The sequence below is a fragment of the Globicephala melas genome, chromosome 9 (genome assembly GCF_963455315.2).
Source record: "Globicephala melas chromosome 9, mGloMel1.2, whole genome shotgun sequence".
Taxonomy (NCBI): Eukaryota; Metazoa; Chordata; class Mammalia; order Artiodactyla; family Delphinidae; genus Globicephala; species Globicephala melas.
The window spans coordinates 96,317,212-96,345,162 of NC_083322.1; the positions used below are offsets into that span (position 1 = coordinate 96,317,212).

The window sequence follows — 27,951 nt, forward strand, 5'->3', positions numbered from 1 at the left end:
CACAGGCTCCGGATGCGCAGGCTCAGCGGCCACGACTCACGGGCCCAGCTGCTCCGCGGCATGTGGGATCTTCCCGGACCGGGGCACGAACCCGTGTCCCCTGCATTGTCAGGCGGACTCTCAACCACTGCGCCACCAGAGAAGCCCAGATGTGTGTTTTTAAGAATCTTTTTATTTTGAAATAATTTCAAACTTAAGAAAAATTGCAAAACTGGCCCAGGAATTCCCCCTAATTCCTTAGCAGAATTAGCGCTGAGGTGGTGGCCTCTATGGAGGCGGAGTTGCATGTGCACTGCCCATCCCTTACGCTCAGCAGGTGCTCGGCGTCCGTGTACGCATCTCCTGTGTTGCTTCCATCACATTCCTGATGACGTGCTCACCAGGGATGCGGACAGGTTTCCAAAGGCCGTCCTCTTGGCTGCACTAGTCTCTTCTGGTCGCCCATCACCAGGGGGTCAGGCTCTAGTAGAGATGCTCGTTGACTTTGCCCATGGCAGCGCTTCCTTTGTGGGTGCTTACACGGGCTCCATGAAGATTCGACACGTGGATAGGTTGTCACATCTGTCCTGCAGCAGGGAGCCTGGATGTTTGGCCCTTGGTCAGTGTGTCCAGTGCGTTGGACTGTGGGACACTCATGATCGGTCATGCAGGCAGCTGCAGCCTTCCATGGGTCATGCACCTCAGAAGTGAGGCAAGCTTTACCATCCGTGACCTGGGTCCGGTCTGGTGGGCGAGGCTCTACCTGAGTCAGCAGTGTGGGTAAGGTAGTGGACCTTGCTTCCTCTGGGGCCAGACCACGTGCAGCCTCCTGTTTATGGAAGTGCATGGGTTTTACCTTTAAGTGGAGCTGTTCTTTCTGTTGGGCGTTTCTGGGGCGGGTCTCACCTTATGAGAATGCAGTTGGGAGAGAACTTGTTCGAATTGTGGTCGAGCTGTCATCGTTTTGCCTTCGGTGAGCGTTCCTCCCCCTCATCCCATTCCCACCTCGGGTGCTCCTGTCCTTACGGGAGAAGCGCCTTCTGTATCCCAAGGGGCCATCAGGGATTGGCATCCTCTCTGTTAGTGGCTGTGGGGTCAGAGTGTGACATGCTGTCCGTGATGCTGTCCAGATGGCCCACAGGTGACCCGGGGAAGCCAGGCCTTGGACTTTGCTCTCCTCATGACCTGCCCCTTTAGACAGAGGTGGGCAGGTGGCACGTAACCCTCGCAGGTGGTTCTCTCTGGGAGCCATCAGTCTGCTATGACTCCCACAAGAATGAAGTCCCACCGTCACTCGGCACGTGCCAGCCGGGCAGCCGATGGAGAGTTCAGGCAGTAAAGGTCAGCTGTTCACTTTGCCAGGTGTAGGCAGACTGACTTGTTTTCTTGCCAGAGGGCACAGCGTTCTTTCAGAGGGCACTGGTGGTGTCTGAGGTGGCACATCGGGAGCCATCAGTGGCAGCAACACATTCAGGCCCGGTTGCCATGCCAGGTGGCATGGGGACAGCGGCCCTGCTGTTTGAGGGCTCCGTGCACCAGTGGCTTCTATTACGCTGACTGGGTGGAACCTCGGGCCCAGACATGGGTTCAGTAGTGCGTCTTGGCCCCTTTAGGGGTGCCAGCAGCTCTTGCCGTGCATTTGTCAAGGCTTGCCATGCAGGGTCACCTACACCAGCCTCCAGGCCCTCCCATCAGTGCCTCGTAGCTTCTCTCCCAGTTACACGGGCCGATGAAAACAGCTAGTGCAGCTCAAATGCAGAAACCACAGTCAGTGTTCAAGTCAACAACACAGGAATATGTGGGGCCTGGGGGTCCTCGCCCTCCTCCCCACGTACCCCAGCCCCCCAGTTCCCGCACCCCAGGCTGGGCTCTTGTATCCGTTGCTGTCTCCTCCGTCCTGTTGCTCTACAGCCCCTCCAGCCAGCTTGGCTTTTCCCTTCGTCCTGTTGGAACGCCAGCGTATAATAGAAGATCTGTTTACGATTACAAGTACATACTTTAGGGTTAAAATGAACAGAAACATCCAAAATCTCTATAAGAAAATCTCCTGAAACACACAAACATGGACTTGAAGAAGTGGAAGACACCTGTGTTCGGGTGGGATAGTGGCATCGTGACTGTGTCTACTCTCCCTGAATTAATTTTTAACATGATCCCAATAACAATACCATGGTGCTTGTTAATGGAATGAGACCACTTGACTTAAAGCTCATTTTTTGTTACGCACAAGCAAAACAATCTCTGAAGAAGAAAAATGAGGGAACAACCCCAGATTGGGTTGTGCTGTCTCGCCCCCGATTGAAGCTGTGGGGTTGTCCTGGGATAAGCTGCAGGAACAGAGGAGAAAATACAGAAACAGACCCCCCTCCATGGGGAAACTTGAGTGCCCAGTAAAATGGTGTTTCATAGCAGTGGGGACAACTGAGTAATGGGTGATATTGGGGTAACTGGACAAACGTGTGGAAAAGGATGAAATCAGATTCATCCTTCCTAGTGTACACAAGGGTGAACAACAGGTGGTTCAGAGATTTAAATGAAAGCAAAAATAATTAAGCCATAGAGGTACTAGGCAAAAATATGGGTGAATTCTTCAATGATCTGGGAGATGAGGAAACTTTTTTTTGGCCGTATCGCGTGGCTCATGGGATCTTAGTTTCCTGACTGGGGATCAAACCTGGGCCCTCAGCAGTGAAAGCGTGGAGTTTTAACCACTGGACCGCCAGAGAATTCCCGAGGAAAGTTTTCTTAACTATTATTCAAAATTCAGAGCAAGGAGGGGAAAGACCAGATCTGATAACATAAACATAAGCAAAGTAAAAAGACAACAAATCGAGAAAAAATATTTACAACTTATAAAACAAAAAGCAAATATCCCACATCTAAGGTGCTTCTAAAAATAGAGACAACAAAGGCTGAGGACCTGAGAGGAAAAAACAAGTCAAGAGATGGGAACAGACAGTTCACTGAAAAAGAAACTCAAATGGCTTTTAAATGTGTGAAAAGGCAACTCAGACTCTTGCATAATAAGAGAAATGCAAATTAAGAGCACTCTGAGCTACCTGTTCTCACCTTTCAGGCCAGCAGACATCCCTGCTTGGTCAGGCATGAGGAACCGGCCAGCATAGCTCCTGACAGGGCATAAGGGGCTATGTCTGGCTGAACTCTGGGGCCGCGACTGACCCAGCATCCCACTTCGGAAACCTCCCCCAAGGAAACATGGGCAAAAACACGAGGCAGTTTGCGCACCAGGCTGTTCATTTTGGCCTCATTCCACCCCTGGGGTGCAGGCTCGCTAAACCATGCTGCAGCCTCACAGCGGGCCGGGGTGGGAGGGTGCAGCATGGAGCCCTATCTTCGATGATTATCCGGAGGGGAGGGGCTGACCTCTCAGCATGGGCCTTGTGAGTTTGGACCATGTAACGACTTAAAGGATTACAATTGAATCCAAACATTAAAAAAAAAAATTACTTAAAAAAATCAAAAGCAAAGTATTAGTAAAAAATGGCAAAAACAAACAAAAGACATAACCCCACAGAAAAGAGTTATTTCAAGTAATTAAATCGTAGAAATTCGACAGCAGGCCGACAGTGGGACATACACCAAGGACAAGGAAACCAACGAAAAAACTTTCAGCGAATTGTTTTCAGTAATCATTTTATTAGTAATAATACTGGTATTATTGCCACTGTTCCATATGTTTTAGGATAAAGTGGAACTATAGTTACATTAACAACATTACACACTGGCTTTCACCATAGGGGGAGTGGGTGGGTGCAGATAATACCAAAGAATGTGATCAATAACCCTGTAATCCTACTTTGGGTTGGAAATACTGTGAATTCATGAGGTTTTTCTCTTAAACACAAGGTGCTTATTTCCTCACTCTCTCTGGTGCCAAGTCCCAGGCGCAGTGAACACCCTCGGTGAGTGGTAGTGGGCCTGAAACAGCACTTTCCTCTAGAAGCAGCAGTGGCCACTTCTAGGTCTGAGGAGCCCTCAGCAGCTGCCAGGGTCCACTTCGAAGAGGCCGCCGCTGGCCGGGGCGGGACAATTGGATCGTCCCTAAGATGATGACTAATGGATTGTTTAGCTCCAGCGATTCCAAGGAAGCAGCATTGCTGAAGAGAAAGGATGATGCATTTAACTTGACTTTTCTGAAGGATCTGTACCTCAGGGTGACCAAGTAGTCGAGGAGGGAAAAGGTCTCTTTATGTAAATGTTTCCACTAATAAATGATGAAGGGATTGTGGAACCAGACTGTTGAAAAATATCCAACTATGAGACAAAGGGGCCAGGCCATAGCCATCAGTGGCAGGTCACTGCCCAATATTATGTGCCCCCTGATGGAAGCGTTCTTGAAAAAACATCGCACTTGAGTGAAATAAAGCCTCATGATCCAACCACCGGTCTACAAGAAATACAGGGGCTGAGAAGCATCTTCAAAGTTCTGACAGAGATACAGCCTGCAGGAGCCAGAAAGTGGGATATTCTACAGGACGACCTGCCCTGGCTATTTAACAAATGCATCAAGAGACTTAAGAATTGTGTCGGCTCAGGGCAGTCTATCGATGGACCTGATTCGCATCTTGATTTGAACAAACTATTAAAAAAAAAATGTGAGTCTGTTGGTGAAAAATTTGAACACCAATTGGATAGTTGAAGATTTAAAAAAATTCCTGTCAAGTTTTAAAGCAAAATAATGCTACTGTGGCTGTTTTTAAATTTTTATTATTATTTTTAAATTTTTTAATAAATTTATTTATTTTGGGCTGCATGGGGTCTTTGTTGCTGCACGTGGGCTTTGTCTAGTTGTGGCAAGCAGGGGCTACTTTTCGTTGCGGTGCACGGGCTTCTTGTTGCGGTGGCTTCTCTTGTTGCAGAGCACGGGCTCTAGGCGGTGGGCTTCAGTAGTTGTGGCACGTGAGCTCAGTAGTTGTGGCTCGCGGGCTCTAGAGCGCAGGCTCAGTAGTCGTGGGGCACGGGCTTAGTTGCTCCGCGGCATGTGGGATCTTCCCGGATCAGGGCTGGAACCCGTGTCCCCTGCATTGGCAGGCGGATTCTTAACCACTGCACCACCAGGGAAGTCCCCATATTTTCTTAGTTTTCATTTTTCGCTTTATGTTCTAGGATAGAGTTGGCAAGCTTTTCATGTAAAGAACCAGATAGTAAATGTTTTAGGCTTTATGGGCCAAGAGGTAACATTGAGGGTTTTAAGTAGGTATCACATCAGAAGAGAGAAAACAAATTTCCACATTTTCATTGGTGAAATTCAAAGTATGATAATCACTGAGTACAGTTTTTTTGTGACTCAATCCTAACAGGAATGGAATTCTTTTGGGGGGGGCTAACGTTTTGCTTAATTGGGGTTCAGAGTTAGTGCTGTCGATCATCAAGATGATTGGAACGTTCATTTGTAACAGTGCCACCATATTCCGGGTCACTAATTGGGCTTTCAGTTACACCCGTTTTATTATTCAGCGATCGTGTATGTAATTTCTAAGATACCTTTCTTGTTTGCTGTGTCTGTCTCTGTCTCTCTCTCGGCTGTGTTTATGGATGCTGTTCTCCTCAAATGCCTCTAAACCCCCTAGAATTGAAGCCCCCATCCAGTCTGTCCTTTGCCCCCTGTGCTCCCTGCCCTTTCTCTTCCATGCTGACCCTGGTGATCACTGTATCTGTGAAAGCAGGACAGGTTGGCTTGTACGTGCAGCTGATGGGCTTCCTTTAGTTTCCTGTGTTTCCCCGGGAGGGGCAGCTCTGGGACTTTGGAAGGGTGGGCTGTGTGTCGCATGCAGGGGGACCTCGTGGGGAGAAGACAGTGGACTCAGGCCCCACAGCCACCAAGTTACGTCCTGGGGGCTGCTCCACCTCCTGAGGTCTCTGAATCTCACGCCTGGTTCCCTTTCCCTCAGGGCTACCTGATTCTGCTCTGCAGGGGCAGCTTTTAGAAAGAAGGAGAAAGCGGAGTCCAGACAGTACCCATGGTGCCCTGTGTGTCTAAAGAGGTAAAGGGATAGTCCAGTCAATACCAGATGTTTATTCAAACAAATCTAGTGCAGTACTCCTTACCCGGTTTACTGTGCTTTCTACATCTGCGGCATGTGTAGTGGTAACTGAGGCATGAAATTATTGTTCTGAACCAGTCTTTTCAGAATCAGGAAATACTAAACTTTGTTACAGTTTAAATTGAACCATATGAAATAGCCATTTTTACGGGCAGAAAACTGTTGAAAATTAGCACTTTGATCAAATCTAATTTTAATCTAATATTAATAAATCTAATGTCAGTAAAATTGTATTATATCTGTCATGTTTTGAGCTGTGAATATGGTCACTCTAAATCATCACTCTAATTAACCAGAACAGTTAATTAAGTAGCCTCTCCTATTTGCAGCCCTGCTGGAACATCTAGAGAGTGTAAGGGTCTTCAGCATCAACAAACCCAACTTCTCCTTTTCAGGATCAGATTGGACCCTGAAGGAGTTAAAGTGAGCTTGCTCAAGGACATACTCTTTAGTTTCAAAGTTGCATCTCAAACGCAAGAGTCCTGGAGGCAGGTAGAGGCTTTTGTAGGCTGACGGTCATGGAGAAGGTGTGCTCTGCACAGGCCCCCTGGACTACAGTGCCCTGAAGCAGGCAACAGCCGGCCAGAAACAGCCAGGTCGGCGGGTCCCACCACATAGGTGACAACGCACGTCAGGAGGGGGAGCCCCAGCAGTGCTCTCAGCTTCCTTGCTTACTCTTTTTAACTTTGTCGTTTGGATTTGCAGAATGGTCGGACTTGCAAAATAATGTCCTTCAACTGACTACACGGTATTGGCTAGAAATGTAGGGAGGCCACCCGTGGGCTCTGTGTGCTAGAGGTAGTAAGGAAGATGCACTGGTTTAGTAAGAGGATGGGCTGGTTTAGTAAGAAGATGCACTGGTTTAGTAAGAAGATGGGCTGGTTTAGTAAGGAGATGCACTGGTTTAATAAGTCTGTGCACTGGTTTAGTAAGAAGATGCGCTGGTTTAGTAAGAAGATGCACTGGTTTAATAAGTCTGTGCACTGGTTTAGTAAGAAGATGCATTGGTTTAGTAAGAAGATGGGCTGGTTTGGTAAGAAGATGCACTGGTTTAGTAAGAAGATGGGCTGGTTTAGTAAGAAGATCTGCTGATTTGGTAAGAAGGTGGGCTGGTTTAGTAAGAAGATGGGCTGGCTTAGTAAGAATATGGGCTGGTTTAGTAAGAAGATGTGCTGATTTAATTAGAAGATGGGCTGGTTCAATAAGAAGATGGGCTGGTTTGCTAAGAAGATCTGCTGACTTGGTAAGAAGATGGGCTGGTTTAGTAAGAAGACGTGTTGGTTTAATTAGAAGATGTGCTGGTTCAGTAAAGAGGTGTGCTGGTTTAGTTAGAAGATGTGCTGGTTCAGTAAGGAGATGTGCAAGCTTAATTAGAAGATGGGCTGGTTCAGTAAGGAGATGTGGAGGTTTAGGTAGAAGACGTGCTGGTTTAGTATGAAGATGTGTGGGTTTACTTTATGTCTTTTCGTGCATGCAGCCTGTTTGGATTTTGCCAGCAGTTTTAGGGTGTTGCCTGCCTCAAACTTTTTTAAAAAACTGTAAACAGCTTCAGTGGGGTTTGCAGAAGGAAGCTGTGGTTTCTGGTCTTCCTGTTCATTCACATGTTTTTTTCAGAGGGAGGGCTAACATCTGACCATATTTTTCAACAAGCTCAGAAGTGAACAGAGGAGAATGCACAGTAACTATCGGCAGAGGGGGAGGAACCAGAATTCCTCCAGAGAAATTCCTCCTCACACAGACTTTCCAGCGGGGTGTTCCATGGAGAACGAGGTAGGTGCAAACCCAGCGTGGAAAGAGCCGTCTAGAATGATTGTTTGGGTCTTGTGGCCTTTACTTTGGGAAGGTGGGGTGGAGGGTTCCTGCTGGCTTCCGGGTCTGAGAACTGGCAGCCCCAGTGGCCAGCGAAGTGAGCAAGGTGAGCTGTTTGTAGGTTGTTGGGTGCGTCCATCTTCACTTAAGGAGGAAGAGACTGTGGATGTCAGGTCTGCTGAGGAAGAGTGACGTTCATGTAGATTTGTAGTCAGTTAGGACCCAAGATCTGAGTTGGAAAATGATTTAGGGAAGAGGCCAAGAAAGAGCACATTCACAGTGCAGACTCGTGCCTGGAATTTCACCCGTGATGCCTGAGGGAGGAGGAGTGCCCGGCAGGAGTGGCCGCTGCGTGCCCGGCAGGAGTGGCCTCGGCCGCTGCGTGGACGGTCAGGCGCAGTGTGTGTCACCAGAGCAAACGGCTGCAGTGGGGGAGGTCAGGTTCATGCCTAGTCCTGAGATAGGGAACTCGAGGTCTGTAGGAGGTCCTGGGGCACGGGCTGTGTCGTACTCCTTATTTGGGCCTCTGCGGCACCTAAGAAAGGCTCTTTTTCTGTTGGTAGGCGCTTAAGTGCTTAACTTCCTTTTTAAAAAGATAGTGAATCTGTTGACTTGCGTTACAGGGAGTTGGAGTTAAGATAGGCAACGTTGAGATACAGCTTTAAACAGTGGTGCTTATGGGAGAGGATTTGTCGGGGTGCTTCGTGCACTTGGGCGGGGGTGAATCTGGGGAGTAGCCGCTGCCTTGCCCAGCTGGACAGTTGGACAGTGGCTCTGCCCGGCCCACGTGCTGGCCTGGGTGTCTCTCCCTGGTGTTGTCCCGCAGCCCTGCGGAGCCTGATCCCCGCTGAGCAGTCCCCCTCTCCCTCCCTCAGCAGAAGGGGCCCTGGGGCAGGGAAGGGGGTCCCTTGAGGTGCAGCCCCAGTGCCGGGCACATGCCAAGTGCCCATTAGACGTTTGCTGAATGCCGAACTGAAGGACCCCAGGGCATTGCACTTGAAGGCTTTGTTCTGGGGCGGTTTTGTGTTACTAACCAAAGGAGCAGGTAAGGGTGCGTGAACACCGTACTGAGGCCTTCGAGGTGCCCAGTGCGGGTTTCCTTCCTTCACTGCCACACGCTTTCTCTAGAACGCGCTGGACTGAGCACTGTGCACATGGAGTGACTTGGTGTATGTCACCTTATTATTCACTTTGGTCCGCAAGTAGAGGCCACTGTCCCATGAGCGGTTGTGCTGGTTCCTTCAGCACACGCATTTCATACTATAAGTTAATAAACAGACAGTCTGACGGAGAAGTTAGCCTCTGGGAATTTGTTTAGGAGATGCAGTTACTCGGAGCCTGGTCACCCCAAGTGAGATGCTAAGTCAGGCTTTAATCTAACAATACCCAAGGCCAGCCTGGCCCCTGGTCCCTCCTCTAGGAAAGCGCTAAGTGGGCCAGAGTTTGTGTGTGTGTGTGTGTGTGTGTGTGTGTGTGTGTTGAAGAGCTACATTTGAGGTTTCCAACTTCAAAAGTTGTTTCAGGCATAAGATGGAAAATATATTGTAAGAATACTGTAAGCATCTAGGTATCACTTCTGAGCCAGTTCGGAAGTTCTGCACAGGTCTAGGAAGCAGCGTGTGTTCCATGTGAGAAGTCTGCAGATGCCTGACAGGGCCACTGAAGCCCCGCATCCCCTCCCTGGATCTGTGCCTCGGATCCTCGGTTGGTTCCTTCAACACTCAGGGCCCCCGTTTCTTCACGAGAGATTCAGGCACAGATGGACGCCGGGTGGCACTCGGTGCCAGGGCTCCATTCACGAAGAGAACCCGTGCTTGGCGTTGTGCTCCTTCCAGGGGCTAAATTGCTCCTTTTGTCTTTTGGGGTCAGAGATGGCAAGATCATTTCAGTGATGATGAACATGGGCGCTCAATGAAAATACCTGTTGAGTGAAGGATGAACAATTACACGGGCTAAAACCACTTTTTAAAACTCTGTATTGATCTGGAGGCTATTCCAGTGAATTAAAGAATCCACAGTCGTTTAATGGAATCCTGATTCTGTGCATCGGAATATTCTTTTTCTAAAATTAATTAATTAATTTATTTTTGGCTGCGTTGGGTCTTTGTTGCTGCACGTGGGCTTTCTCTAGTTATGGCGAGCGGGGGCTACTCTTCTTGCGGTGCGCGGGCTTCTCACTGTGGTGGCTTCTCTTGCTGCGGAGCACGGGCTCTAGGCGCATGGGCTTCAGTAGTTGTGGCACATGGGCTCAGTAATTGTGGCTCGTGGGCTCTAGAGCACAGGCTCAGTAGTTGTGGCGCACAGGCTTAGTTACTCTGCGGCATGTGGTATCTTCCTGGACCAGGGCTCGAACCCGTGTTCCCTGCATTGGCAGGTATATTCTTAACCCCGCTGCGCCACCAGGGAAGTCCCAGAATATTCTTAATTGTTCTCAGTTTATTTTTTTCAAGCAGAACTTTCTTTTACATTTTCTGTTTAAAAGCAACATAGGCTCCAAAATCCTGAGGTGCCCTCTTGTTCATTGTGTTTCTGGAGAAGCTGAGGGGCCCCCACTGTGCCTGCCATCCCCCAGCTCCCAGCCGTGTCTACTTTCCAGCTCCTGCAGCGGGAGCGGGGCGCGCACCTCCTGTGTCACACGCCTGCTGTCCTTGGGTGGGGCAGCCGCCCCCGTTCTGTGCTGAAACAGGGTGAGGCGGCAGAGGAAAGCTGCAGGTTTGCTGGGTGCATTTCTTTACATAATGGTTTCAATATTCCACTTTCTAGGGAGGCTTATCCACTGGTTGAATGTATTTGGGATGTTAAAAAAAAAAAAAGCACATGATGCCTGGGGTATGCAACACTGAGGACTGAGTTAGGGAAGCCGTGTCTGATTCCAAATCAGTCATGCCAAGTTCATGCTTGGCCAGGTGGCCTTGTGTGCAGCCTGGGTTCCGGGGCGGCTCCCCTCGCCTCTGCCAGCCTGTGAGCAGTGGAGGGCACGCGCCATTATTCGTCACGGGGCCTCACGGGCCGTGCCTTGTTGCCAGGGTAGCTCCTTTAAAAACAGGGCATTTGGGCCCTAAAGTACACCTTCGAGGCACCTGGCTGGCAGTTCTCATCACGGATTCAGTCCCTGTTCATCTGCTTTGGGCTTATCTCCCCCGGCTTGACGGTGACCACCTAGAGGGTGGGAATTCCGTCTCATCCCCCCACGGGGCCTTCCTGATGCTGGCTGGCACAGACATCAGACACATTACTGCTCCCCTGTAGGGTGCTGGCTCCCAAGAGGTAAAGGCAGCAGAAGACGGAGTGGGGCTCAGCGTAGGGTAAGCTGGTCCTCGAGCAGTAGGAGGCGTCTGCAGTGGGCGTCCTGGTTTCCTTGGCCTGCAGGGGCCAGACAGATGAGGCGTATGGGCTGGCAGAGGGTCTCTCCTTAAGGTGGGTTGCAGGACTCGGGCTCTGGGTCCTTGCCACACACTGATTCTGTGTGCAGACTGTGACTTTATGACCCGTCCCTCAACATTAAAATAACAGCATGGTTTGCATGTGGCCTGTGGACCTGGCGATTTGGTAAGAGGCTGACCTTGGCAAACCCCTCGTCTCAGAACTGGTTTCCTGTTGCTTCCCGGCGTAGAGGAGTAGCGAGGTAGAGCAGCAAACAGGTCGAGCTGAGCTGTTCTCGTGCGCCATCAGGCTCAGAATCAACCGTGGGCTGTGCCCGTGCTGGTTATGATTTGGGAGAGTGAACTTGGTGAGGTTACCAGGTAGAAATGGTGTAGGGACAGATGTTTACTCCAGCCACTTTGGGATATAGGTCATCTGTGTAACATTGTGCCGCGTGTCTCGGTACTTCCACAGCCCTAGGGCAGTGCCTTGCTCATCACAGGAGCTAGGAGGCTCTCAGTGCAGATAACAGTCAAGCAGAACAGGATCGAAGAGTCATGTGTATGCCGTTGATCGCCTCGGATGCCAGCCAGAGTGGCAGTTACGGTTCAGGGCCTGGACTGACCTGCCCGCAGTCAGGCTGGTGAAACGTGATGTTTACATTACTCAGCTCTCAGTGTTGCTTGCTTTCAGTGTAAACTTTACCATCGGTCTGGCAAATTGTGGGTGACAGTGTCCCACTGTTTCCACGTGAGCCCTACATCACGGTCACCTGGTCCAGACCCCGCCCACCCCGGATTTCACCTGAAGTGCCTCACCCTCTCCCCCACTCGCGGAATTTGTGCTGGGGCTGACAACTCCTGTGGGATCGAGGAGAAAGAAGCCTGAGCAGCCCTGGGGGCGGGCTGTCTGAGGGCTGGGATCAGCCGTCTCCGGCTCCTCCGAGGAGCCCCCTCGCTCCTCTGTAGTTCGTCTGAGACTGTGGAGATGATGCTCTCCCTATGATGATGCGATTGGTTATCTTGCCTCCCTTAACCTTTTGTGCTTTTATCTTGTCTCAGCTTAAGTGTAAGCAGTTGTAGGCAGGAACTGTACTCATCCTTTAAAAACAAAATCTTATGGACGATTTCAAATGTAAACAAGAGCAGAGAGAAGTCAATGAAGCCGCACACAGCGCAAGTCTCGTCTAGCGTTGATCCTCCCCAGCCCTGAGGGCCTCACATCAGCATCATTCCCCCAGCCCCCCACGCGGCACGAAGCGCTGAGGGGCTGCATTGGGATGGGCAGTGGGAACTCGGTGGGTATCCAGTGCGAGGAGGGGCGCTCCAGTGTTAGTTGCGGTGGATCAGTGGGGTAAAAGGCAGCTATCCAGGGGCCAAATGCTCAGGGGTAAGGAGTGCAGGCCAAGGAGCAGAGGAGGAGAGCCGGGCTCCGGCTATAGAAGGAGCAGGAAGAATGCTGGGTCCACTTGGCTGAGGGCGTGTTCTGTGTGGGGCGGGCCCTGCAGGACCTCCTGGAGACCCCCGAGGCCTCACCTGCCTTTGTGAGGGAGTCAGGGCCCCTCTCCATCCTCCATCTGTGAGATTGACAGGCTGCCGAGGCGCCTCGCAGGCATTGTTTGGGGTGGGATATGGCATGTGGCTGAATTTCCCCCTTGCAGAGGAGAGACAGGAACGAGAGCTTTTGGTACATGGTTGGCGACATAGACGTTTGTTTCTTGTAAGTGTTGGTCAGAGCTAGGCCTGCCCTAGGTCCCGGCCGCTGTCTGGCGTTGGGTCCTGCCCAGGCAGGCGAGCTGCAGAATCACAGACAAGACAATGGAAGGTGACTTCTCGGTCTGGTGTGGGTTACCACCTTTGGGTTTCGCTGCTGTGTTCGGTGAGGTTTCCCTGCCGAGGCTGCACATTGGCGTCTTGTGTTCTCTGGTTTTACGTTCCTTTGCGTGACTGGAAGCGGTCACCTTTGGCCTCTGTGTGCAGGTGCCCAGTGCCCACGCCTGACTCTCTGAACATCTGTGCCCGTGGAGGGCCTGGAGGGCTCTTACAGAGCTGCAGGGAGGGAATCCTGGGCCTTTTGCTGGGGCCCGCAGGCGAGGTTGACTTTATTCTCCCCGCTGTCCCTGGCTCTCCCTCTGCAGGTTTACTTTGATCGCAGGGTTGGCCTCCAGGCCCCTCTAGACACTGACCACGGGGTGAGGTCACCCAGGTGCTGGTCAGCGCCCTGAGCCCCCGAGGCCCCGGAGGAGGGAGGGGAAAGCAGAGCGCGTGCTGCGTTCCTACGGGAGAGGGAAGAGGCGGGCCTTGCGGCTGTTGAGCTGAGTTTCCTGTTGATGCCACAGTCCTGGCCACACCTCCCCGCCTTCTCCAAGACCCTGCAGTGAAGTGACGCAGTGGAGCCGAGAGGTCACTTCAGAGCAATGCTGCATTTTTGTCTTCTGAGGGAATCTCCCCCTTCCTGCCCCTTCTCGGCTCCTGAGTTTACTCACCTTGAGAATTGGCCCTTGACCTTGTAAGTGTCCATGAACAGGTGAGGGACCAGCCCCTCGGTGCCCGAGGCGGCACTGGGCCCAGCCCACCCTGGCTGGCAGTAGCCGGCCCGTCTGCACGGGGACCATGGTGATGCTTCTGGCCGCTTCCGCTTGTTAGCCATGGGTACAGCGCAAAGCCTTTGTGAATAATGAACTCCAATCATTGCCGTTTCTGCCTGCAGCCTGGAATTGTGTCGCCGTTTAAACGAGTATTCCTAAAAGGTGAAAAGAGTAGAGATAAGAAAGCCCATGAGAAGGTGACAGAGAGGCGCCCTCTGCACACTGTGGTGCTGTCCCTGCCTGAGCGCGTCGAGCCCGACAGACTGCTGAGCGACTATATCGAGAAGGAGGTGAAGGTAAGTCCGCGGCCGCAGGACCCGCCTGCCCGTCGCCAGCAAAGGCCCCCTGATGCACCAAACGCTGCGGTTCTGGGACCCGTCCCCACTCACACCTCGGGTGACTCCCACCCGGCGGTGCCCCTGCGGTGGTGTGTCTGACAACTGGGTGCCCAAACCCCAGGTCTCTGTCTTCCGGCCCCATTTCTGGCATTCTCTCCAGTAGCAAGCTGCCTCCTTTCTCGTAAAGGCTGGCCGTGTGTTTCGGTTCCTTGGTCAAGGCTAAGAGCTATTCCGTGTGCCATTGTCACAGCCTAGGACACGGGCTCCTGAATCCTGTCAAAGCCCGCACCCACTTGTGGGTAAACATGACGCGCACTAGTGTATTGTCAGTGCTTCCCCTAAACACTACATGAAAAGAAATCAGAGAGAAATCAGAGCGAATGGGAAAGGGGACCGCGGTGATGAGAGAGGCCCATACACGTGCAGAGGGAGCTGACGAAGGTGGGGTGACAAGTTCACAGAGCCCACGAAGCTGGACCTGCGTCCCTCAGAGGACGCGGAGCTGTCCAGCTGGACCCGGGGGCTGGGGGCGCGTGGAGCACGGTGTGGACTTGGGGGAGGGGTTTGCTCTCACCTGCCACAGGGGGAGGTGGCAGGTCTCCCTGGTAGAGACATGACACTAGGGGGGCTTTAGACGTGGGGACGCCTGGCCCAGAGGAGGGTGGGGAGAGACCCAGTGTGAAGATGAGCAGATTAAGTCAAAGCCTCTGTCCAGAATGGTGAGAATTGCCCACCCCCTTTCCCTCAAGCTTGCAGATAGGCCTGCAACCAGGCCTCTCCCACAAGGGGGTCCTCGGAGGAGTGCTTTCATGTGGAAGCCACACAACCCGCAGAAGTGCTGCCTCGAATGACCCTGGGGTGACCACCCAGCCAGCCTGAGAGAAACTGACAGTCTGCACCTCTGCCCGTGCACACGGCTTCTTTCGTGGGCAGTCAAGGAGAAGTACACGTTTGAGGAAGACGTTTCATCTAAAGATAGAGCCCAGGACAAACACAAGACGTAAACATGAATGTGACAGCAGCAGTGCGGAAACTAGGGGAAAAATAAAAATACATAATGTTGTCAGAAAGATAAGAGGAAATACTGTTAACTGTGAGACAACAGGATAAGAGGCGGAGACAAGAGCTTTTGGAATGAACGGATCTTAACTATATGTCGTAAAAATTCATTAGAGGGGTCAAAAGATAAAGTCAGGGCAGTCACCCGGAAAGAAAAACCAAGAGACAAGGAGATCCAAAATCAGTAAACAGAAGATGAGAGAGGGAAAAAATTATAGGAGCCATCCAGAAGGTTCAGCCTCTGACTCATGAGAAGAAAGAATGGAGGAGAGTGGGAGGAAGTTGTTAAGACAGTAATGGAAGGACATTTTGCAGAAAATTCACCAACAGACATGATTCTCAGATTGAGAGGGTCCCTTTCTGGTCATGATGACCAGACAGTCAGGTTTCTAAAATGTGACCCCTCAGAGCCCGTTCTGACGAGGTTCTTGGGAGATGTGCTGCCTCAGAGCACAAGGACGCACCAGGAAGGTGGGAGATGCAGGTCCAGAACCGGGGCTCTAAGCACGGAAAAGAACAGAGGGAATTCCCAAGATGGGAATCTAAGGAACAGGCTAGGGCAGCTCTGGGAGAAGAGAACACGGATGGTTTTATATGTTGGAGTAGAGGCTGCTGAAGAATTGGGAAGATAGAATTGTACATTGAAAACAAAGCAAGTGGAGGGAAGGGTAGGCCCATATTACACCATGAAAATTTAAAGTTTGGGGACTTCCGCGTCCAGGAAGAGGGAGTCGACATATTTTTCCCTATTCCTCTCACTAAGTACACCTAAAAATCCTGGACGTTATATATGCAACAACCGTAAGAAGACTCTGAAAGGTAGAGTGACGGCAGACCAGCCAGGGACCTTGGGACCCAAGGGGGGGACCCGTTTGGTGAGTGCCCCGGTTCTCTTTTTCCTCATGTATCCCAAGCTTGGAACTGAAGAAGCTGGCGACCCAGAACAGCCAACAGGTGCACACAAAATCCCAACAAAATTCTCTCTCTCTGGCCAAAGGACCGGGAAAGGGATAGCTTAGCAGGACAGAAAAATGTTTTACAATACCTGCTCAGTTCCAACCAAATGTGACTGAAAAACCTGTGGCCCCGCTGCTGCCTCTACCAGCAAAGACTGTGTAGGGGCCAGCACCCACCCCAGAGAAGGCTGAGTAGGGAGCTGGGGCTTTATCCCTGATGAACCCCTAGTGGAACTGCGGTGTCAGTGGAGACCATGTGGGGAGCCTGGAATTCTGCCCTCAGACAGCAGCAGTGTGACACACACCACCCCTCATGTCATTGGGCCACTTGGGGAGCCAGAACGCCAGCCATGTCCAGCAGGGAAGAGGAGCCCCCCACTCAGGTGGCAGAGGAGGCCAGTGGGGAGTCAGCCCCTCCCCCTGGTAACAGTGTGCTCCCCTCCCGCTGTGGGACTAGAGCAGATTTCTGACACTTGTGTCCTCAGAGTCCTGGAGGGAGAAGAGACGGGGTGAGGTGGGGCTGAAAAGCTGATCAAAGGAATCGTGGCTGAAACTGCTGTGATTTGTTAAAAGACAGACTCAGAGATTCCAGAAGCTCACCACAGACAGGATGAACCCAAAGCAGTCCACACCAAGACACGTCGTAGTGAAACTTCCGAAAAGTAAAGACAAAGACAGAGTCTTGAAAGCAGTGAGAAAGAACTTTACCTGTAGGGAAAACGGAAATGATAGATTTCACGTCAGAAACCACGGAGCCAGAAGGAAGTGACGACATCCTTCAAGTGCTAGGAGACCCTGAAGAATCAGAGGCTGATGAAAGCACCACAGGCGACCCTGCACCCTCAGACAGCAGCCAGCAAACGGACCAGTTTCTTGAAGAGCACAGACTGCCATGGGTCACCAGTAAATAGATCATTTGAATAGTCCTGCAACTATTAAAGAAATTAAATATCTAATTTGAAAACTCCCATAAAAAAGTCTCCAGGCCCAGGTGGTTTCTGGAAAATTCTATCATATGTTTAAAGAGTTAACACTAATTCTACACAGTCTCTTCCAGAAAAACAGAAGGGGAGGGAACACTTTTTAACTCATTTGTGAGGTTAGTATTTCCCTGATACCAAAATCAGTTAGTACGAAGCAAAACTAAATCACAGACATGAATACAGATGCTTAGGTATAAATGTAACAAAGCGTATAGGATTTGTACGCTGAAAACTACACAACACGGATGAAAGGATCAAAGATCTGAATAAGTGGAGAGACATACCACGTACGTGGATTGGAAGATTCAACCTAGTTAACCTGTCAGTCTTCCCCAAATTGATATACAGGTTTGATGCATTTCCTAGCAAAATCCCAGCAAGATAGTTTGTAGATATAGACAAGTGTTCTAAAAGTTATATGGAAAGGCACAAGAAGTAGAATAGCTGGCACGGTTTGAAAAAGAAGAGTTAAAAGAGAGGAATCAGTCCGCCTGGTTTCAAGATGTACTTTAGAGCTACAGCAGTGAAGACCGTGAGGCAGCAGTAGAGGGACTGACGCAGTAATCAGTGGAACAACATCATGAACCCAGAAACGGACCCAAACAAATACACCCAACGGATTTTTGACGGAGGTGCAAAAAGCAAGTCAGGGGAAGGACCGTCTTCTTAGCAAATGACGCTGGAGCCGTTGGGCACCCATTGAGAGAAAAATGAACCTCATGCCGAATCTCACACCTTACACAAAAATTAACTCAGAATGGATCATGGTATTAAAGGGAAAAGGTAAAACTGTAACACTTTTAGAAAAACACCTAAGAGAAAATCTCCAGGACCCAGGGTAGGCAGAGACCTTAGACTTGACATCAAAAAGGGAATGATTGGTAAACTGAACATCAAATTTAAAAGCTTTTGTTCTGCAGAGGACTCCATTAGGAGGATGAAAACACAAGCTACAGACTGGGAGAAGATATTTGCAAACCACCTACCTGCCAAAGGTCTTTCATCTAGAATATATAAAGAACTGTCAAAGCCCAATAGCAGAAAAGCCAACAGTCTGATTAGAACATGGGCAGAAGTCATGAAGAGACATTTATTTTGCCAACGAAGACAGTCAGATGGGAATAAGCACATGAAGATGTTCAGCATCACTAGCCCTTAGGGAAGTACAAATTACAACCACAGGGAGACATCACTGCACACCAAACAGAATGACTGAAGTTAAATAAGTAGTGAGAACAGCAAATGCTGGCGAGGATGCAGAGGGTCACTCATGCCTGGCTGGTGGACATGTAGAATGTGCAGCCGCTCTGGAAAACAAGTGGGCAGTTTCTTAAAAACTAAACATGCAACTACCGTCTGACCTGGCAGTTGCACTCTGAGTATTTATCCCAGGGAAATGAAAATCTGTGTTGCCACAAAAACCTATACATGAATATTAAAAGCAGCTTTATTCATAATGGGCGAAAACTGGAAATACCCCAGATGTCCTTCAGTGGGTAGATGGTTAAACAAATGATGTGCATCCGTACTGTGGAACCCTACTCAGCTGTAAAAAGGCATGATTTACTGATTGCTTCAACACCCTCCAGGAGTCTGCAGAGAATTATGCTGAGTGAAAAAAACCAATCCCCAAAGCTACATACTGTATGATTCCCTGTGCATAACATTCTTGATATGACAGAATTATTGAAATGCAGAACAGATAGGGCTTGCTAGGGGTTAAGGAGGAGACCAGGTGGGTGGGAAGTGGGTGCGCCTGTAAAAGAGAAGCGGGAGGGACCGTGTGATGGAATGTTCTGTAACCTGACCTTCTAGTCACTATCCTGGTTGTGATGCTGGGTGATCACGAGATGTTACCTTAGGTATAACAGGGTGCGGGGTACAGTGGACCTCTGTGTATTATTTCTTACAACTGCCTGCCATTTACAATTATCTTAGAATTAAAGGTTAAAAAAATTAAAGACTCTGCATAAACAAAACTGTGATTTCACTACCTCTTGGCACAGTGGTGAAATAGAATGTACCTAACAGGAGGATATAAGCACCAAGTAATGATTAAGTAATAAATTATCTAAATTGTAAGAAAAGAAAAAAGGAAGGAGAGATGGGGGTGGTGATACACGGGAATTAACTCTTTCTCTGCCGTAACTGGAATTCAACAGCTAATGTCTTAGATTGATGAATCAGGCAGTAGCAATGTAAAATCGTTACTTAGAAAGTCGGCCCTAGATCCAGAAGACCCTGGAGTTGCTGCCTCTGGGAAGCAGTTTATAGGGTTGCCTAGGTTGGGGCCAGATGGTTGTTTTTTGTTATACACTTCTGGGGACTATTTACGTTTTTAAACTTCCTACATGTATCACTTTGATAAAAATAAAAACAGCGACGACAACACAATGCGCTAGTGGTGAGGAGACTTTTCCTCCCGCATACTCGAGTGTAGTTCTTTATGGAAAGTATTTTGTATTCGGAATGAACATTACTAACATGAAGGTGAGAGGCACTTAACAGTTGCTCCTCATTTCTGAATGCTTACCTATACGGCAACACTATTTAACATTTTAAATACATTTTCTCATTGAATCCTCACCCGGCTTTTTTAAAGCAGAAGCATCCTTCCCAGGGTTTCGACCCCATGAGGCCCAGGGTGGTGCAGGGGTGCAGGCTCGGGACCTGTGAACCGACATTCTGGCTTTTAATTCGGGGGGCAGCAGCAGGTAATTAATCACATGTGTGATACCAAACCCAAGATGCTTCTTGATAAGATTTGTTATTTCTTATTTATTGTATTTTTAAAAGTTGAATAGGTAAGTTATGGACATGGTACAAAATTCAGATGGTAAGGCGATGCCTGGTGAGGAGAGGTCTCCAGTCCCCCCGCCCCCCCGCCCCTGGCAAGAACCATTGGCATCAGTTTCTCACGTGTCCCTGCACGGGCGGTCTGTCCGTATCCGAGCACACACGTGCATTTGTTCCCAAATGATTACCTAGTGCACACTTGGCACCTCGCTGTTTACACGCAACAGTATATCTCGACATATCTTCGTGGATTGGGGCACATAAAGCTGCCTCGTCCATTTCCCTCCCGTTATAATGGCTGTACCACATTTTATGTAACCAGTGATCTAGTCATACATGTTTAATTTGTCTCTGTTACACATTTTACTAACCCTCTAGGATAAATCGCAGAAGTAGAATTGCTGGGTGTAGGGCTCGATTATTTTTATCTTGACAGACATTTCCAGTTGCCCTTCATGCGGGATTTAAGCTGGTGCACACCATGGGCAGTCAGGGCGAATGCCTGTTCATCCACACTCTAAGGGGCCACACAGTGTACCTGCGGGCTTCTTGATCTTTGCCAGCCTGATGGTCATAGTCTGTTACATTGCAGTTTGTACTTACGAGTGAGGTTGTGTATCTTTTCATATGGTCGAGTCAGATCTCTTAAGTGTCTTTCTACAGCTGTTTTTCTGTTGGGTGGTTGGTGGTTTTCCCATACGTTTTCCCTAGCGCTCAGTGTGGTAGGTGAGTTTGCCCTTCGCGGTGAAGTTAGTTTTAAGGTTTTCCCTGTTTGTTGCTTGTCTTTGTTCAGAGATGTCTCGGTTCTCTAGAAGCAGGGCCTGCAACTGGAGATTGTGTTTGATGATTCAGGGTGTGTTCTCAGGAGAAGGGGAGGGAAGGAAGCAGGATGGGGCAGAGGAAAAAGATGTGTATCTGCCCACTTACGGGCATGTAAGGGGCCCCTAAAGGCCACACAGGCGCCTCTTTGTCCCCAGTGCGTAGCAGCTTCCTCACCTCCTCATCACGATCTGGGCCGGTTGCCCCTGCAGAACAGTGCCACCTTTCTCCGCTTGCTTGTCTGCCGGCGTCAGGAGGGGACTGTGGTTTTAAGTTTAGATCCCTTTTGTGTCCCCTGGTAGAAGCATTTGACCCCTAGAGCCAGGCTCTCAAAACAGGCGGAGCCAAAAGTCTCAGGGCTGGGAGCACGCGCTGCCCAAGCGGGTCTCCTGGATTGATGGTGATCAGAGCCACTCCTGCTGCCGTACCTTGGACCCCAGACCCATCCGTTCTGTCCACTGGGGACCAGGCGTGGTGTAATGACCGTTGGTTCCAGATGTGCCCTGCATTCTGAGGAGATGTGGCATCCTTTCAGGTGTCCCCTCCTGGATGTGCCCCGACCCTGTAGAGGACCTTGACGGTGCTCTGGGCCCCTGAGTTTCAGCATTTTCTCAGACCCTCTTTTCCAAGCCTTGAACAGTTTCCTTCCCCTGTGTACTGTTACTCAAGTGAGTGACTGTGAGTCCCTTCGGAGGGAACTGGGGGTGTTGCTGCAGCGCACACTTGTGTCGGTGTTACAGATTCCTTCTCCTGGGGCTTGGCCTTTCCCTCAGGCACTTCCTGGGACTGGAAACCGGGTCAGAGACTGCCACTTTGCGTTGGAGCAGCACACTCAGTGGTGGTGTCCTTGTTTGTATACATGAGGCGGGACCGTGGTTGGCTCCCAGCATCTCTCTTGCCCCTGGGAACGCTTCTGCTCTAGTTGCATCTCTGTGGGGCCTGTATACCAGCTCCCCCGCCCCGCCATTTGACCATTTACAGTCACCGCCCACTGCAGTGAGCACGCCTGCCTGCCCTGCTCCTGGTGGCTGAGCGCTGCCACCTGGCTTCTGCTCGCGCAGGGTTCTGTCGTCCCCCTCGCTCCAGGAAGCCTAGTGCTAAAGCATCTCCGCCATTAGCTCTCCCCCTGAGAACAGCCGCCACAGAGCTGCTGGGCGGTGCCAGCGCCTCTGCCAGCCCGTTCGTTCCAGCTCACCCTTGAGAGTGGGGTGTCTTCCCAGCCCTCCCAAGTAGCAGGGGAAATCGTGGGGTTCCAGGTCTTACATGGTAGGCCCCGTCCAGCGGGCCCACCTCTCTGCATCTTTTGGAACCTTTACCCACAGTTTGCTCGACAGTTCTGCAATCTCCACTGAGTTTAACATGGGCCTTGTGTTTGCTGAGCTTCTAAGCTGTGCTAGCAGTGCATGAGGGCCGTGTCCGGGCCCCTGACCAGGGTTAAGTGCAGAGTCCTGTAGACACGCTCATCCAGCTGGGGGTCCATCCACCTCCATCCGGCACCTGCTGCTCCATCAGTGTTCAGTCTCTCTTCCCAGCGGGTCCCAATCGTGCTATGTTGAGATTTGATCCCAGGAACAGGTCTTATGGCCAGGAGGGGCGGAAGGGGCAGACCCTGAGGAGAACAGCATTGTCATGAAAGGTGCCCATCCCAGTGAGGCCTGTGTGTCGTTTTTGAGCAAGGGGTGTCTGTGTGTGCGTATGTGTGTATGGGGGTCCTGTGGCTTCTAACAAGTGGGATTGGGCCACTTCTGCAGGCCTAGAGTGTTGAGAAGAGTATGAGATGAGGTTCTCAAGTGCATCTACCTAGGTGTCCCCACCCCACGTCTCATAGAGTCCTGCCCTTCCATCAGGGCAACTTGTTGATCGAGGTCAAATAGGTGGATGTTATAGGGAGGCTGACTTCAGCTCAGTATAAAAATGGACTTCTCTTGTATCTCATCAGCAATTATTTTTGGAAATACTTTCCGCGGTTTAGAGCTGAAGTGATGAGCTCACCAGCACGTTCCTGTGTTGGCTGCAGTCTCTATAAGGGCGGCAGGAACGGCAGTGGGGTTAGCGGGTGCCCAGGACAGTCCGACTTTTGCTGCCAGAGCTGATGGAGCTGATGTGACCGGCAGTCAGATGTCCCCTTGGTCTGTGTTGTTCCACCACGTTCATCCCTCTGCAGCTGTGTCCTGAATGTGCTATGATCAGTTAATTGGCACAGCACCCCGCGCCATGTCGTCTCACGGCGGGTGTGGGCTGGTCCCTGACATCGCTGAAGGAGGCGCTGCACATTGGTCAGGACCGGCAGGGGACCGCCCAGGACGGTGGGGAAGGCTTTTGTAAGAACTGCCCAGGAGGCACACTTTGTCCCATCTGGAGTTACAGCAGGAATGAGAGCTGCAGTTTTCCTTTTTGACAGAACATGTTTTACTAATACATATTTTGCAGCAAAACAAGTCTCAAATGAGTGAGGACTCACCTCTGTGAAGAAAGTAGAATCCTTCTCGGTGATCTGTGAGCCTGAATTTGAAGTGTGGTGGCACTTTGAGAAAGGCAGGATGGTGGTGGTGACATTGTGTCCCCCAGGCCACGTGGAGGCGGGGCAGCCCTTGTACAGTCCTGCAGACATGATAACACCAGGGCACTTTTATATGACCCCAACGTAGGCAGTATTTTTTTAATTACTATTTGAATTTAAGGAAAATTAATAATTTGGGATGATATACACATCTAGAAGTGGTAACTAACATACAGTATAATACTGATTATGATTCAAAAGGTTTTTAGCAAATGCAGTTATTGAGTGAAGCTAGGATACGGTTTTTTTATTGTGGTGAAATATGCATAACCTAAAATTAACTGTGTTTAAGTGTGTATTTCATGGTATTAAGTACACTCACGTAGTTGTGCAGCCATCACCACCATCCATTTCCAGAACTTTTTCCTCTCAGAACTTCTCAGTACAATATATATATATACACACACCCCATATTATTTGTCCATTCATCTATCAATGGGCATTGGGTTGTTTCCAACTTTTGACTACTGTGAATAATGCTGTTATGAACATGGGTATACAAATGTCTGTTTGGGTCTCTGCTTTCAGTTTTTTTTCTTTTTTTAATTGTGTTAAAATGTAGCATAAAATGTACCATCTTAAACATTTTTAAGGACGCAGTTCAGTAGTATGAGATACATTCACGTGGTTGTGCAGCCATCACCACCATCCATTGCCTTAACTCTTTTCATCTTGTAAATCTGAAACTATACCTATTAAACAAAAACTCTGCATTCTTTCCTCCCCACAGCCCCTGGCAACCATCGTTCTGTCTCTGTGAATTTGACTTCTCTAGGAGGTTCACCTGAGTGGAATCGTACACTGTTAGTCTTTTTGTGACTGGCTTGTTTCACTTAGCATAGTATTCTCAAGTTTTACCCGTGTTGTAATGTACTGCAGAGTTTCCTTCCTTTTTAAGGCTGAACACTATACTATTGTATGGATACACCACATCTCGCTTATCCGTTCGTCCATCAGTGGACACTTGGGTTGCTTCCATGTTGTAGTTATTGTGAATGATGCTGCTGTGAACATGGGTATACAAAAATCTCTTTGAGACCCTGCTTTTAATTCTTTTGGGTCTATCTATACCCAGAAGTGGAATTGCTGGGTCATATGGTAATTCTATTTTTAATTTTTTGAGGAACCTCCATACTGTTTTCCACAGCAGCTGTGCCATTTTATATTCCCACCAACAGTACACAGGCGTTCCAGCGTCTCTACATCCCCGCTAGCACTCGTTATTTTCTCTGTGTTTTTCACTAGCCATCCTAATGAGTTTGAGGTGGTATCTCATTGTAGTTTTGATTGTATTTCTCTAATGATTAGTGATCTCAAGCATCTTTTCATGTTCTTATTGGACATTTGTGTATCTTCTTTGGAGAAAAGTCTGTTCAAATCTTGTGCCCATTTTGGCATCAGGCGTTTTTTGTTGAGTTTTAGGAGTTCTCAGTATATTCTAGGTATTAATCCCTTGTCAGATATATGATTTGCAAATATTTTCTCCCATTCCGTGGGTTGCTCTTTTACTCTGTGGATAGTGTCTCTTAATGTACAAAATTTTAAAATCTTGTTGAACTCCAGTTTGTCTGTTTTTTTGCCTTTGTCACCTGTGCCTTTGGTGTCATATCCAAGAAATCATTGCCAAGTCCAATATCATGAAGCTTTTGTCCTATGTTTTCTTCTAAGAGTTTTATTGTCTGCTTGCAGTTCTTTTACATAGATATCCAGAAGTGGAATTGCTGGATCATATGGTAATTCTATGTTTTATTTCTTAAGGAATGACCATTCTGTTCTCCACAGTGGCTGTACCATTTTACAGTCCCACCAGCAGTGCACAAGGGTTCCAGTTTCTCCATGTCCTCACCAACACATTATTTTCTGTTTTGATAGTAGCCATCCAGATGGGTGTGAAGTAGTATCTCACTGTGGTTTTGGTTTGCATTTCGCTAGTTACTAGTGATATTGAGAATCTTTTCATGTGCTTATTGGCCATCTGTACACCTTCTTTGGAGAAATATCTATTTAAGTCCTTTGCATATTTCTTAATCAGGTTGTCTGGTTTTTTGTTGTGGAGTTATAGGAGTTCTTTATGTATTCTGGGTATTAACTTCTTGTCAGATATATGATTGCAAATATTTTCTTCCATTGGGTAGGTTGTCTTTGCACTCTATTGATGGTGTCCTTTGATGTACAAAGTTTTAAATTTTGATGAAGTCCAGTTTGTCATTTTTTTTCTCTTATTGCCTGTGCTTTTTTTCCCCCACATTAAAGGTTTTTAAAATTGTGTTAAAATACACATAACATAAAATTTACCATCTTAACCATGTTTAAGTGTACAGTTTAAGTGTTCTAACATTCACGTTGCTGTGCAACCATTACCACCATTCACCTCCAGGATTGTTTTCACCTTGCCAGACTGACACTCTGTACCTATTAAACAATAACCCCGTTTCTCCCTCATCCCAGCCTCTGACAGCCACCATTCCACTTTCTGTCTCTCTGAATTTGACTACTCTGGGATACCTCATATAAGTGGAATCATATAGTATTTACCTTTTTGTGCCTGGGCTTATCCATGTTGTAGCATGTATCAGAATTTCCTTCCTTTTCTTTTTTTTTGACAGTACGCGGGCCTCTCACTGTTGTGGCCTCTCCCGTTGCGGAGCACAGGCTCCGGACGCGCAGGCTCAGTGGCCATGGCTCACGGGCCTAGCCGCTCCGCGGCATGTGGGATCTTCCCGGACCCCTCCTTCCTTTAAAAAGGAAGCCCTCCTTCCTTTTTAACGATGAATAATATCCCACTGTTTATAACACATTTTGTTTATCCAGTTCTTCCGTCAAGAATTGAGTTGCGGGCTTCCCTGGTGGCGCAGTGGTTGAGAGTCTGCCTGCCGATGCAGGGGACACGGGTTCGTGCCCCGATCCGGGAAGATCCCACATGCCATGGAGCAGCTAGTCCCATGAGCCATGGCCACTGAGCCTGCGTGTCCCGAGCCTGTGCTCCGCAACAGGAGAGGCCACAACAGTGAGAGGCCCGCGTATCGCAAAAAATAAAAAAAGAAGAGGATAGAAAGCCCTCTGCTAGCTGCACATCTGTGACAACGTTCTGGAATGTTCATTTGTAACAACCTTAAGTATGAGCCAGTAATTAGATGTGCTGCTTATTTAGTTCTAAACTGTTCTGTCAGAGGGGTGGACTCTCACCCCTGTAGAGAGTGGGGAAACTAATACACAGTTTAGTTTTATTCTCTCCCCCTCACCCCCAGCTTAGAAAGGATAAAATCTAAAACTTTTTAGAATGAGTATGCATTTCCCTTTGGAGCTACCCAGCACACACTGAACAGCTTTTGAATGCAGCTGTTCTGAAGTTTAGGATGCTCATCTGACTGTGCCTAGACTCAAGCCTATATCTGCCACTGTGCCCTGTGTGAGCTTCTGCCAGTCCCTCTCATTTCTGTGCCGGTTTTCTTCTCTGTGGGCAGATGGTTGCCTGGCACAGCAGTAGGTGAACTGGCTCAGGCCTCTGTGTTTACTTTGCTTGCATTTGATAATCCCCAGAGTAACCTGCCTGCTTGGTTCCCCAGTCAGAGAGGGCATCTGCAAACAAAGACAGTTTGATTTCTTCCCTCCCAATCTTTACCTCCTATTTCCTTTTCTTGTCTTACTGCATTATCTAGGACTTCCAATACAGTATTGAAAAGCAGTGGTGAGAGGGAACATCCTTTCCTTGTTCCTGGTCTTAGGCAATCTTAGAGCTTCTTACCATTAAGTATTGATGTTAGCTGTAGGTTTTTTGTACATGTTCCTTATCAAGTTGAGGAAGTTCCCCTCTATTTCTAGTTTGCTGAGAGTTTTTGTTATGAGTATTAGAGATTGTCAAATGCTTCTTCTGCATCTTTTGATACCATATGATTTTTCTCTTTAGCCTGTTAAAGTGGTGGATCACATTAAATAATTTTCGAATGTAGAGTCAACTTTGCATACCTGGGATAAATCCCACTTGCTTTTGGTTTATAATTCTTTTTATACGTTGTTGGATTTGATTTGCTAATATTTTGTTGAGGATTTTTGTATCTATATTTATGAGAAATATTGGTCTTTCCTTTCTTGTAGTATCTTTGGTTTTGATACTAAGCTAATGCTGCCTCAAAAAATGGGTTAGGAAGTGTTTTTCTCTTTTCATTTTCTGGAAGAGATTATAGAGAATTGATATAGTTTCTTCGTTAAATGTTGAGTAGAATTAACCAGTGAATCTGTCTGGGCCTGATACTTTCTGTTTTAGAAAGTTATTATTGATTCAATTTCTTTAATAGCTTATATGCCTATTCACATTATCAATTTCTCCTTATGTGAATTTTGGTAGATTGTGTCTTTCAAGGAATTCCACTGGTAGTCCACTGGTTAGGACTCTGCGCTTCCACTGCAGGGGCCCTGGGTTCAATCCCTGGTCAGGGAACTAAGATCCTGCAAGCTGCACAGCGCGGCCAAAAAAGAAAGAATTCCGTTGGAATCTGAGAACATACTTTGTATGGTTTCTGTTCTTTTAAATTTGTTCAGGTGTGTTTTATGGCCCAGAATGTGCTCTGTCTTGGTGAATGTTCATGTGAGCTTAAGAAGAATGTGTATTCTGTTGAATGCTGTTGTTGGATGAAGTA

General features: G+C 48.7%; 1 protein-coding gene across 3 annotated transcripts in view; it reads left to right on the forward strand.

Moving 5' to 3' along the window:
- The window catches only part of CCM2 (CCM2 scaffold protein), a 58,487-nt gene that overhangs the window by 10,296 nt on the left and 20,240 nt on the right, over positions 1-27,951 (forward strand). For 2 of the 3 annotated variants that reach the window (XM_070046268.1, XM_030871257.3), the window contains 2 exons: positions 7,700-7,814; positions 13,926-14,099. In XM_070046268.1, coding sequence (XP_069902369.1) covers positions 7,716-7,814; positions 13,926-14,099 — 273 coding nt within the window. In that variant the 5' untranslated portion in view covers positions 7,700-7,715. Of the gene's footprint in view, positions 1-7,699; positions 7,815-13,925; positions 14,100-27,951 lie in introns of those variants that run through there. The other variant, XM_070046269.1, reaches the window with a different exon arrangement.